Genomic DNA, 13,681 nt, shown 5'->3' with positions numbered 1-13,681 from the left:
TGGTCCTGTTCCACCAGCTAACTGGAAACCAGCTGGACTTTTATAGAGTCAGACTTGAGGTGTGTTTCTGAAAAACTGACCATACGTTGAAGTGTGAGGCTGGATTAGAGGTAACACAGTGTATCTGGAAGCTAGTGTATCCTCAAGGCATAGGCAACCGTCAGGAATTGAACCTGGGTAATTGTGTGATCAGGTAACGCTGGATGGCTGTTCCTTGCTCTTTGTACACTCACTGCCAGAACAGTCCCTGCTTCACCTATACCACCCTCACATGACTGATCATCCCTCCTAGTCATAGAACCTAACGAGTAAATGCCTATGTACTTGCCCCCAGCCCCAGCTAGTGATTTTCCTAATCTATAGCTCAAAACATCTCTACTAGGATAGTTTATCAAAGGGGTACCGAGGGGCATTCTCCTTCCCTGGTTTCCGGGCAACCTGGGGTCATTTCCACCACACCCAGTGAAGACAGACTGCCTTGTCCTGCCTGCCACTGTGCAGTGCCTCTCCAGAACGCTTTTGCTTCAGACATGTAAGATACCTTATCCGTGAAACCACTGATGTCTCTGTTGCTGACTCAGCCCTTTCACAAAAGATGGTATGGTATGATGTGTGTCCTCAGTTGTGTCTGACTCTTTGCAACCTCATGGACTGTTTACAACCCACCAGGCTCCTCTGTCCATGGGATTTTCCAGGAAAGAATACTGGAGTGGGTTGCCATGCCCTCTTCCAGGGGATCTTCCCCACCCAGGGATCAACCCCACACCTCTTGCATCTCCTGCATTGGCAGGCAGATTCTTTACCACCTAGCCACCCATTTCATGAAAGATGGAGAGACTTTAATTTTGTGATGAACAGGGAAATCAGGGGCATGGTGACTTTGGGAGGGAAAAGTGGTGGGTTTGTGTTTTTATGAGGCAGTGGTGTCTGTGTAGATACTGTCCAAGAGGTGGTGGAGATGTAGCCAGTGGTAGGTACTCATGAGAATTCTAGGATTCTTGCCAATTTCTGAGGCACTTATGAATCCAACAGAAAATAAAGCCAACTTTTTGTGCAAAATTCTTCAATGGGAAATAATTTCCTTTTTATTCTGAGGCTTATTCCACTTAAGTGAAAGTCACTCAGTCATGTCTAACTCCTTGTGACCCCATGAGCTATACAGTCCATGGAATTATTCAGGCCAGAATACTGGAGGGGGTAGCTGTTCCCTTCTCCAGGGGATCTTCCCAACCCAGGGATCGAAGCCAGGTCTCCCACATTGCAGGTGGATTCTTTACCAGCTGAGCTACTGCTGCTGCTGCTGCTGCTAAGTCACTTCAGTCGTGTCCGACTCTGTGTGACCCCACAGATGGAAGCCCACCAGGCTCCCCCATCCCTGGGATTCTCCAGGCAAGAACACTGGAGTGGGCTACTAGGGAATCCCTAATTCCACTTAATGAAATGTTAATGAGTTGAAATGTATCTCTCAAAAAGATACACTAAAGTCTTACCCTCAGTACATTAGATCGTGACCTTATTTGGAAAGATAGTCTTTGCAAACACAATCAGTGAAGATTAAAATGAGGTCACACTACAGTATATGGGGTCAGCTCATCCAGTATGACTGCTGTCCTTATAAGATGACCCTGTGAATGCCTGTGAAAATGAAGGTGGAGTTTAGGATGACACGTCAACAAGCCAAGGCCAAGGATCACCAGCGGGTCACACACACCACAAGCTAGGAGACAGGCATGGTACAGAGTCACAAACAGAAGGAATCCCCTCTGCTTGCATCTTGATTTCAGGCTTCTGGCCTCCAGAATTAAATGCTTAAAGTGCGTTTCTGCTGCTTTAAGCCACCCAGTTTGTGGTGATTTGTTTATCAGCCCTAGAAAACCATAATATGGGGCCACAAGGAACCCTGGCAATGCTTTCTGAAATGATGTGGTTCCCTGGTAAGATGCAACAGATGACTTTTTACCTGTGCAGCTTTATAGACAGTTTCTCATCCTTTCTGAACCTCAGCTTCCTCACTTGTGAAATGGAGATTGTGGTACCCACCTCATACAGCCAAGAAATCCTGCTAAGAGGATTTCTCCTTAGAAACTGGATGCAGAGCGCCTGGCATAGAATAAATGGTCAGTAAATGTTACGTCCTCTATTAAAGCACTACCTCTTCTTTGGAGCTAATTATTAATGACCTTGAGGGGAAATGCCGTCATTTCTCAGAGCATTCATTCTGAATTATGTTGACCAGAGTCTGAAAGTAGTGAGAGGCAACCACTAGGCATGATTTACTGTAAATCAGAATCAGTGGGTTCAAAATGAAAGACATCATCTTCCCCAGAAACCAGCTGCTCACTTCCCTGTTTTTGTTGCTCAGATGCAGATGACCCTGGCTCCTCCCACTCCTATTTCTAGCCCATTTTACCCAGTTTCTATATTTTCAAGACTTTTTTTGACCATGACCCAGGAGATGTTGATGTACATGTGAAACAAAAGCTTTATTTAAAAATACTTGTACCAACAAGGACCTATTGTATAGCAGAGGGAACTATACTCAATATTTTATAACAACCTATAATGGAAAAGAATCTGAAAATGAACTTTATATATATGAACATTAAGAACATTATTATATATTGTTACATATTTATGCACATAACATTTTATATATATATATATATATGAATAACTTTGCTGTACACCTGAAGCTAGCACAATATTGTATATCAACTATACTTCAATAAAAAGAGAGAGAAAGGGACTTTCCTTGTGGTTCAGCAGTTAAGACTCTGCACTTCCAATGCAGGAAGCACAGGTTCGATCCCTGGTCAGGGAATGAAGATCCCATATACTGTGTGGTGTGATCAAAAATAAAACAAAATATTGATTAAAAAAAGAGAAAAAAATTTGTGTTCTTATGTAGGATGAATTTTGAATTTTGTAGGATGAATTGAATTTTCTATTTCAATTTGTGTGTGTGTGTTTCAGCTTTTAAAAAACACTGATGTGTATTTATTTGTTTGTAACACTGGCCTGTTTTTAACCACAGGACACTGGGTGGAGATGTCCAGTAGATGGTTAGATATGTAAAGGAGAGGACTGTGCTGTGACATAAAAAAAAAAAAAAGACACTTTATCCCATGAGAATGTCTGGGCTGAGCCAGGGAGAGGGGTGGGTTGAAGGAAGTGCAGGGAGTCCAGGAGAGAACCTGGGAGCACCAGCTCTGGGGGCGAGTTGAATATTTGGATCCCTCAAAAGATGGAGAAGCGACATTTGGAGAGATTCAAAGGGAGACGGGACAAAGGCAAGTTACAAAGGGGACAAAGGACACAGAATTTTGAGGTGGGAAAAGAATTTTTTTTTAAATCTGGGTTAATTGGAACCACTAAATTGATATTAATTTCACAACTCACTACTGTGTGGTATCTTACAGTTTAAAATATATGAAACTATCATCCTTACCTGCAAAATGTCTTTTTTAACCTCTCCATTGCCATGGCCACTCAACTCAGGACTTCCCTGCAATACCCCTCGCCCTCCTCATTTCTCTGCTTTCTGTCAGCCTGACCCTGTCACTATCCTTCACATACGTCCTCCCTGTCCGGACCCCAGTGCTGGCCAAACCTCCAACTCCTGCCCTGTGGAGGGCCCTCACCCCGCTCCTCCAGGTCTTTCTCTGCTCACCACCAGGTACCCACATGCTGCTTCTCCACATTCTTGATACATTCCTGGTTGTGGGTAGGTGGCAATATTCCAGGAGGTGAATTCATTTTGGGAATCCCACTTCCCTTTACTAAGGATTAAGAAGGGGATAAGAGAGGACAAGATGGTTGGATGGCATTCTCGACTCAATGGATATGCGTTTGAGCAAGCTACGGGAGATGGTGAAGGACAGGGAAGCCTGGCGTGTTGCAGTCCATGGGGTCACACAGAGAAATGACTGAGGGAATGAACAACACAAGGATTACGATGAGGGTGTGTGTGCTGGACTTTCCTGGTGGTCCAGTGGTTAAGACTTTGTGCTTCCACTGCCGGGGGCTTCCCTGGTCATGGAACTAAGATTCCACAAGCTCTGTGCTGCTAAAAGAAATAAATAAATAAGAGTGGGTGTAGTTCTGTTGGGGGACTAAGAGGAAAAAATTTTTATAGCCTGATCAAGAGTGGGAGTGATGTATGGGAGCGGAAGTGGCCACCTCCTCTTTCTTCTTGTGACTGACAGTGGGCGGGTGATGTCAGAGAAGCAGCCATCTCTCCATGCACAGGCAGCACTGAGGAGGACTAGAACACACCTTGATGACGTTGTGCAGCTAGAGGACCAACCCTGAAACCGCCCACTTTTGGTTCAGGGAGGGAATAACTGACCTTGTTTAAGGCATTTTCCGATCAGTATTCTGATACTTGGAACTGATCACTTCCGGATTAAGATACCCACTCAGGAGACAGTCCATGCGTTTTTGTTTGTTTGCCTTTTGTTTTTTTTTAATGTGGATGAATTGTAAAGTCTTTAGTGAATTTGTTACAATATTGCTTCTGTTTTATGTTTTGGTTCCTTGTCCCAGAGGCATGTGGAATCCTAGCTCCCTGCTGCTGCTGCTGCTGCTAAGTCACTTCAGTCGTGTCCGACTCTGTGTGACCCCACAGACGGAAGCCCACCAGGCTCCCCCATCCCTGGGATTCTCCAGGCAAGAACACTGGAGTGGGTTGCCATTTCCTTCTCCAACGTGTGAAAGTGAAAAGTGAAAGTGAAGTCGCTCAGTCGTGTCCGACCCTTAGCGACCCCAGGGACTGCAGCCTACCAGGCTCCTCCACCCATGGGATTTTCCAGGCAAGAGTACTGGAGTGGCTTGCCATTGCCTAGCTCCCTGACCAGGGATCAAACCTGCACCCCTACATTGGAAAGCAAAGTCTTAACCACTGGACCACCAGGGAGGTCCCATGTCTCCTTACTTGTTCCTCTTTCCAAGATGATCTGGAAGCTACCAACTAGGATATATCAAAAAGTCATTCCTGGGGACGTTCCTGGTGGTGCAGTGGTGCCAGTGCAGGGGACACGTGTTTGATCTCTGGTCCAGAAAAATCCCACGTGCCCTGGAGCAACTAAACTCCTGTGCCACAGCTACTGAAGCCCGTGAGCCTAGACAGAGCCTGTGCTTCACATGAGAGAAGCCTGTGCCCTGCAACCCCCACTGGCCGCAGCTAGAGAAAGCTGAACAAAGCAGTGAAGACCCGGTGCAGCCAGTAATAAGTAAAGCAGTGTGTACCTATCAATCCCAAACAAAACGAAAAGGCATTTCTGTGGCTCAGTAGCTCTCCTGGAGGCAGAGGAGCTCAGTGGTTATGCTTAAACTTTGAGATCATTCAGTCCTGTGTTTTAACCCGGTTTTAACCGAGCAAACCAGCAGTGTGAACTAGGGCAAGTGACATCGCCTCTCTGTGCCTCTTCAGATCCTCCTAGAGTGCAGGAGGGATTCGAACCGTAATTATATCTGTTATAATATCCAGCGCATAATTTAAATTCTTAGGCCAACTATCAAAATGAAAAACAGCATTCACACTTTGAGACCCAGAATCAGAATACTTGAACTGTATTATATATGTATATATCAGTTCATTTCTATAAGAACAGTTTTCTCTTCTGCAATATAAAGCTCAAAATACCTCTACCTACAAGGCAGTTGTCAAAATGAAATTATATAAGTGATTGGTAGATTAGAAAATGTTATACAGTGAGTGAGGTTATTAATTGGACAATTGGTTATATAGGTTGAGATGAGATGTGGTTGTCTAAGAAATGATCTCAAGGGGAAATACCCAGATGCTTTATAAGATAATTATTTATGGAATTGATTTAGGTGAAACTAAAAGAAATGAAAGTCTTAGTTTTTTTTTTTAAGTCTTAGATTTTGAACTCAATTTAAAAACTCTAGTTCAATGGGGAAGTACCCTAGTGTTCAAATCAAAATGTCACCTGAATTCCTTCAACTGTAGCAATAACTTCTCACTCAGGGCTTCAGGTAATGATGTAAAATGTAAACACTTAACTATCTTGTGTTTATTCAGGCTCTTCAGATTTCATAACTGGATTCTTCAACCCTCCAGCTCCCTGAATGGTTGTATTTTATTCATAATGCAAATTCCCATAAGCCAACTACCTTTGTAACATGGCTCTTAACTCTACTCAATTCAAGTCATTCAACCAATATTTTTTTGTTGTAGAAAGGTACACATAAAATTCACCATTTTAACCTTTTTGAAGTCTACAATTTAGTGGCATTCACAATGTTGTGCCGTCATCACCACAATCTAGTTCCAGAACATTTCTAACACCCTAAAAAAACCCTTGTCCACAGTATTTAGCAGTCCCTCTGTGTCCTCCCTTCCCCAAACCCCAGGCAACCACAAGTCTGCTTCCTGTCTGTATGGATGTGCCTATCTTGCACATTTCACACAAATGGATCAACCAATATTTTTCAGGCTCAGCACTGCTAGGCACCACGGGTTCAAAGATGAATATGACAATCTGCTCTTAAATGAGATCGCTTTCAACTGGGGTGAAAGAGATTTTAAAAAATTAATGTACAATGTGATGTAATGATTATTGAAATGAAAGTATGGACAATGTGGGAAAACAGATGAGGTAGAAAAAGGGTGCTGCAGGAAGTTAAGATTTGCATCTGGGGGTGGTGGGGGCAGGAGTTTGCTAGAACAGTGAGGGCTGGGCAGGAGGATGGAGTAGAAAAGAGGGAGCTGGAGTAGGACAGGAAGAGTGTGAGCAGGGCAACCCCAAGCATGTCACCACCCCAGGGCCTTTGCACTTGCTGTCCCCTTTTGCTGGGACTGTCTTCTTTCAGATGGGTGCCTAGCTGGCTTAACCTCTTCCTTTTCAGTTCTTTGCTACAATGTCACCTCCTCAGAGAAGACCTCCTTGACCTCTCTGTCAAAATAGAATCTTCCATATCCCTCTACCCCCTTACTCTGGTTGTTTTCCTTTATCGCATTTTCTGTCTCCCCCACTTGAAGGTAAGCTGCCTGAAGGCAGAACCGTCTGCTTTGTTTATAACTGTACCCTCGGTACATACACAACAGTACCTGCCACATAGTATGCACCCTGTAAGCATGTCACGGGTGAATGAGCAAACACTTTGGCAGGATGGCAGTCAGGAGTCCCTCTCAGCGCTGTACTAGTTGCTGGTGAAGACAAAGTGACGTTGAACAGACAAATAAGCAGGTGAAATCCATCCGATTCAGAAGGACTGCTTGAGTTTCAGCTGTTACACATGCCTGCCGGTTATTTCTTTCCTTTAGAAAGGAAAACACTTCCAACAGGGATCTACTGCATAGTACAAGGAACTATACTCAATATTTTGTAATAACGTATAAGGGAAGAGAATCTGGAAAAGAATATATATAAATATATATACACATACATATACATATGAGTAAATTAATTCCTGTGCTGTATGTGGTTATTGGCCTTCTCCAATGGCTCAGCGAGTAAAGAATCTGCCTGCAATGCAAAAGACACAGGAGTTTGATCCCTGGGTCGAGAAAATCCCCTGGAGGAGGAAATGGCAACCCACTCCTGTGTTCTTGTCTGTAAAATCCCACGGACAGAGGAGCCTGGCGGGCTACAACCCACGGGGTGGCAAAGAGTTGGACACAATTGAACAATTAAGCACATGGCATTGTTGTTTAGTCGCTCAGTTGTGTCTGACTCTTTGCCACCCAAGGACTGTAGCCCACCAGGCTCCTCTGTCCCTAAGATTTCCCAGGCAAGAATACTGGAATGGGTTGCCATTTCCTTCTCCAGGGGTCTTCCCAACCCAGAGATCGAACGCTTGTCTCTTGCATTGCAGACGGATTCTTTACCACTGAGCCACCAGAGAAGTCCCTATACTTCAATTTTTTAAAAAAAGAAAGGAATACACTTTTGTGACCTCAAGCCCTCTCATTTTATTGCTTGCTATTTTTTTTACCCACACTTTTATTTCTTCGTTTTTATCACAAATATTTATTGAATCCTTGTTTTGTGGCAGACAGGTGCTGGGGGTACAATGGGGATACACTGATCTGACTCTGTCTTCACAGATCTTGGATGAGTGAGGGAGACCAGTGAGCAAGTTCAGCAGAGTTGGGTGCTTGAAAATTCAATGTTAAAGAGGGAAAAGGCTTTGGGAATAAAGTTACTCATTATAGTGCTATGTGTAACAGCGAAAAATCAGTCATGATCCATGTGTCCAAGAATAAGGAAATACATATACCCCATGGACTATTTTAAATCTTTTAAAATGATGTCATGAAGCATCCATAGTAACATAAGATACACTGTAAAGAAAGTTTTAAAGGATAAACAATTATACGAAAAATATGGCCGTGATGATAAAAAGGTGTATAAAAGACCAGAAGGAAATCCATGTAAATATTTATAATAGTAAATCTTGGTGAAAGGACCATTAAAAGAGAATTAGGTTGAACTGCATGACATTACCATTTTGATAAGTCAACTTTACACATTTCAACATAATATTTTGTTGCAAAGAGCTCAAGATGAACTTGGGTTTGAATCCCAGATCCAGTCCTTTGTATCATCCAATATGCCTCAGTTGTGTAACGTTGGTTGGACAAATTTATTTAATTCTCTCTCAGGGCCTCAGTTGTCTCATCTGTAAAATGGGCATAAAAGTAGTCTACACCTCAGGGTTATATTGAGGAGGAAATGGAATAATAATGCCCATAAGGGGCCTGACATACAGCAATCCCTGAATAATGCCCTGAATAAATGGTGGTGTTTTCTTTCTTCTTTATTATGTATTCCAAATTTCCTATAATTATAGATTTCAAATTCTGTGTAACTAATGAACATAATTATTTAAAATTTCCAGAGAGTTATGGTCTATCCCGTGGGGATCTTAAGCTCAATCTAGGCCTGGGAATGTGGTTGAAGGCTTTCTTCCAGCCCTGTCAAGGCTGGGCTCAGCTCGACAGAGACCTTGACCCCAGAAGCAGCACTGATGTTCGTGCTCTGAGGGACCCTGGGAGCTTTATTTACAGAGAACACTGTGTCCCAGGGCCTGACTGCCCCCTCACCCCAGCAGCTGCTGTATGGACTGAGCCGATAAGGTGGGCTGCCTCTGGCTGATCCCAGTGTTCCGCTGGGTCACAACCTCCCTTGGCACAGAGTTCTTCCCTTAGAAGCAGCTTCTGGCTCCCGAATGCAGAGCTGAGCTTGATTTTTATCATATCCAATCCCCACGAGGGGGTTACAGAGTCTCTTCTTTTGGCTTTGAGAAACGTTTGGAACTAGATAGTGCTGATGGTTGCACAGCACTGAATTGTGCATTTGAAAATGATTCAAATAGCCAACTTTATGTTAGAGATTTTTGTCGCAATTTTTTAGTGGAAAAAAAATCCAGTTGTGGGAGGAAGACTAAAGGGAGAGAGCCTTGTCCTGTGGGGTTTTGTGGTCACTACAATAGAAGAACTGGATGTAAGCCCCGTTCCCACCCTTGCTGGCAATGACCTTGGGTACCTTAACGTCTCATCCTCCATGAGAGTAGCAAGCTGCCCTCAGATGGCTGTCATGGGATGCAAATGTGATCAAATAGTGTAAAACTCTCTAAAATAACACTGAATACTTTAAAATTAGAATTATCTCCCCTTCCCAAAGAAAGAAGGAAAGGAAGAAATTCATCACCAGAAGTATAACAGTACTGGTTTTGGTTTGTTTCTGGTTTTTTTTTTGTTGTTGTTCTTTTGTTTGTTTTTTCTTGGCAAATCTTGAGGCTTGAAATTCTGTTTGTTTTAGTTTTTAAAAATGTATTTTAACGAAAAAAAGTTTGGCCAAGCCCTGCAGCATGTGGGATCTTAGTTCCCCCACCAGGGATCGAACCCATACCTGCTGCAGGGGAAGCACGGAGTCCAAACCACTGGACTGCCAGGGAAGTCCCTTGAAATTCTGTTAACTGGAAATAAGGAAGAGAGGAAACTAAAGGAACCTCTCAATATCTGGCCAAAGAGATGCTGTTTTTTCCCTTCAATTGTTTTTTTGTGGGACTTCCAGAGAGGGGATGTTGAGACTCAAGGTGCAAAGGAGGGCAGCTCAGTGGGACAAAAGCGCCCAAGAGCCATCCCAACATCACCATTCTGCCCTGGCATTGTCAGTGGAGAAATGATGTCTTTGGTCTGTCCCCTGTTTGTCCCCCTCTTCCCCCTTGCCTTGCCTTCATACCTTAGGTTGCCTTTCCCATCTTTCTCCTGGGAGATTTATTTCTGTCTCTTTTTCATGTAAAGCAGCGGAAATGAATCATCTTTCGGCCTGTTTGGTAAACAGCCTCTGACCCTTCTCCAGACTCTCTCACTGGTTCCTCTAGAGATGTTCCTAGGCCAGGCAGCACCCCCACAGCCAAGACTGTCCTGGCTGGTTATTCTTGGTCATATTCCCCTCCCCCCGGGCCTGGAGGCCTGACCTCCTCCACCCTGGAGAAGATGGGAAATGACACAGAGCATTCCAACAGATGATCCCATGAGCTGCCCAGAGGGGAAGCAAGGGAACCACTGAGTTTTGAGGGCTTTGTGTGCCAATGACCGTCTCAATGACCCTATTCGGTGATCTCTCGACCCTCATTTTACAGATGAGGAGTCCAAGGCTCTGAGAAGTGAAGGAAATTACCCAAGGCCACACAGCTAGTAAATGATAGAGCCAAGATTCAAAGTCTGGATTCCTGAATTCATTCCATTATACCATGCTGCCTTACATGTTCGCATGCATATATGCATATGTGATGAATTGGAGATGCTGGCAGGTCAGCTAGAAGATCAGCTGCAACCCACCAGGATGGAAACCGAAGATCCATGTGCATTAAGCCTTATGCTTATGACAGACAGGTGTTTGTGTACAGAGGGAATGGCACGTGTGCACAATGAGTGCCTTACCAGGAGTCTGTGCATCCCTGAGGATGCTGTCAAGGAGGGACAGGAATGGGGAAGGGGGAGAGGGATTCATGAAATGCCCAGATTCAAGACCACCTAAACCCTGCCCACACCTTAAATGAACATTCTCAGATAAAAGTGCCCGGTGGTATCCCATTGGTAAAGCCTCACTTCCTGGGGAACACAGTCAAACAACTATTTATTGAAAATATGCAGGTGCTGTTTCTAGGAGCTGTGTGGGATACAAAAGTAAAAGTTCTGACATCAAACTAGTGTGTGTCAGAAGTTGGGGAGGAATTAACATAAATATATAAATAACTGTGATGCAAAGTTGGTTGAAAGCTCTCAGGGCCAAAGGGAGAAATGGATCCTATAAGGGCCAGTGTTCTAGCAAGACCAGAAGCTGGAGAGATCACTCCAAGCTAGCTAAGTATCAAGGAGGGCTTCCTGAGGAGGTGGCATTTAACATCTCTATGTCTTTAAGTAGATGTAGGATCTACATCGATATTTCCTACTAGCTCAGCTGGTAAAGAATCCGCCTGCAATGCAGGAGAGACCAGTTTGATTCCTGGGTAGGGAAGATCCCCTGGAGAAGGGAATGGCTACCGACTGCAAGGAGATCCAGCCAGTCCATTCTAAAGGAGATCAGTCCTGGGTGTTCATTGGAAGGACTGATGCTAAAGCTGAAACTCCAATACTTTGGCCACCTCATGGGAAGAGTTGACTCACTGGAAAAGACTCTGATGCTGGGAGGGATTGGGGGCAGGAGGAGAAGGGGACGACAGAATGAGATGGCTGGATGGCATCACCGACTCGATGGACATGAGTTTAAGTGAACTCCAGGAGTTGGTGATGGACAGGGAGGCCTGGCGTGCTGTGATTCATGGGGTCGCAGAGTCGGACACGACTGAGCGACTGAACTGAACTGAACTGAACCCACTCCAGTATTCTCGGGCTTCCCTGGTGGCTCAGTCGGTAAAGAATCCATCTGCAATGCTGGAGACCTGCGTTCAATCCCTGGGCTTTCCCCTGGAGGAGGACATGGCAACCCACTCTAGTATTCTTGCCTGGAGAATCCATGGACAGAGGAGCCTGGCGGGCTACGGTCCATGAGGTCGCAGAGTCGGACACGACCGAGTGACTAAGCACTGCACAGGACCTACATCAGGAGAATGCCTTAACAGAAGTTAGAGCCTTTCTAGTTTTCCAAGGACATATGTCCTCATTCCCCTTTTACAGAGGCGAAAACTGAGGCCCAGAGCGGTTGATCAGGTTGTCCACAGTCACAACGCTAGCCGGTGATAGGCCAGGATTTGATCAGCGGCCAGAGTGAGCGACTCCAAGCCCTGCGCTGGGTCCCTCCCGGACGGGTGCGGCCTTAGAGAGAAACGCGAGCCGCGCAACTGGGGGACAAACTGGACGCGCCGGGGGCGGGGCGGATAGTCCAGAGTGGGCGGGGCTTAACGCCAGGGGCGGGGCTGGCGGCGAGGGCTTGGCTGTAGGCGCTGAGGCTGCTTCCCGCTCCACCTGCGGGCGAGCGGGCGAGCGAGTTGGCCATGGGCTGCCGCGTGCCGAGAGGCGGCCGGGCTGAGCCCTGAGCCCGCCGGGGCCGGCCATGGGCGACCGCGAGCGCAACAAGAAGCGGCTGCTGGAGCTGCTGCAGGCGGCGGGCACCGGCAACTCGTATTGCGCAGACTGCGGGGCGGCGGGTAAGGTCGCGGCGGCGCGTGTAGCTCGGTACTCTGGGCCGGCCAGCGGCCTGCGGGTCCCGTTTCCTGCCTCCAGACCCGGGCGGGTCCCAGACCCCCTTGCACGACTCTTATATCACCTTCGGACCCGGGCCCCAGACAGCCGTCTCCTCGGCCAGTACTGCCCCCACTCGAAGCCGGGCCCCCTCACCTGCCCCCTCTGGACCTCGACACTAGATCCAGCCCCGGTTGCCCTGCCCATTCTACTCACCTCCCTCTGCCAGACACCCTGCCACCCGGACCACGGTCCTTGACCTCTTCTTTTCGGACCCAGCCCCTTTCCCCACCCCCGGATCCAATCATCCCACACACCAGGGTTCCCAGACCCCGGACCCAGGTCTTCCCGGATGGTCCAGTGTCCCCTCCCGCGCCTCGGACGTCCCTGGGGTTCTGCGCGCTCAGACCCGGCACACGCCAAGGGACTCTGACCCACCTTCCCACCCGAAGCTCCCGGCGCCGAGTTGCGGGTCTGTCCTTCCGCGCTCTCCTCTCAGTTCCTTGAAGTGCTGTCACTTCCACTTCGCGCCGCCTCAGCCTCTCTCTCTCCTTCCCCCGGACTCCTTCCAAGATCTTCATTCTGGCCGCCGCCGCAGCCGCGTCAGGGCCAAGTGTGGGCTGACCAGAGGGATTCATGCTGGTATCTTAGTTCGCACAAGGGGGGGAGGCCGAGAGAGAAGGCATGGGCTGTTGGTACCTGCCAAGCCCTTGCCTCTCCTGGCGCCCCTAGCCTAGCCCTGGTTTCTTCAGCCAGCTCTTCACCCAGCTCCCCACCCTGCCCTCTCACCCCGCAGATCCCGATTGGGCCTCTTACAAGCTGGGCATCTTTATCTGTCTGAACTGCTCCGGAGTCCACCGCAACTTTCCAGACATCAGCAAAGTGAAATCCGTCAGACTTGACTTCTGGGACGACAGTATCGTGGAGGTAGCAAGGGTCCCAGGTGGAGAGCCTTTGAACAGGAGCCTGCTCCCATTCTCCAGGGAAGGAAACTGAGGCCGAGAGGGGGGCAGTAAGGAACCA

At 46.8% G+C, this 13,681-nt stretch overlaps 1 protein-coding gene across 4 annotated transcripts in view; it reads left to right on the top strand.

The window, feature by feature from the left end:
• The first annotated feature begins 12,407 nt into the window (after positions 1-12,407).
• ADAP2 (ArfGAP with dual PH domains 2) overlaps positions 12,408-13,681 on the top strand; it is a 28,093-nt gene continuing 26,819 nt past the window's right edge. Inside the window, exons 1-2 of one of the 4 annotated variants that reach the window (XM_088828687.1) lie at positions 12,408-12,624; positions 13,455-13,585. In XM_088828687.1, coding sequence (XP_088684813.1) covers positions 12,531-12,624; positions 13,455-13,585 — 225 coding nt within the window. In that variant the 5' untranslated portion in view covers positions 12,408-12,530. Of the gene's footprint in view, positions 12,625-13,454; positions 13,602-13,681 lie in introns of those variants that run through there. The other 3 variants (XM_055401389.2, XM_055401382.2, XM_055401398.2) reach the window with 3 other exon arrangements.

This window comes from Moschus berezovskii, chromosome 20, assembly GCF_049115385.1.
Source record: "Moschus berezovskii isolate FMDL1 chromosome 20, NW_MosBer_1.0, whole genome shotgun sequence".
In the NCBI taxonomy this organism is placed as follows: domain Eukaryota; kingdom Metazoa; phylum Chordata; class Mammalia; order Artiodactyla; family Moschidae; genus Moschus; species Moschus berezovskii.
This window is presented reverse-complemented; position numbering and strand designations above follow the sequence as displayed.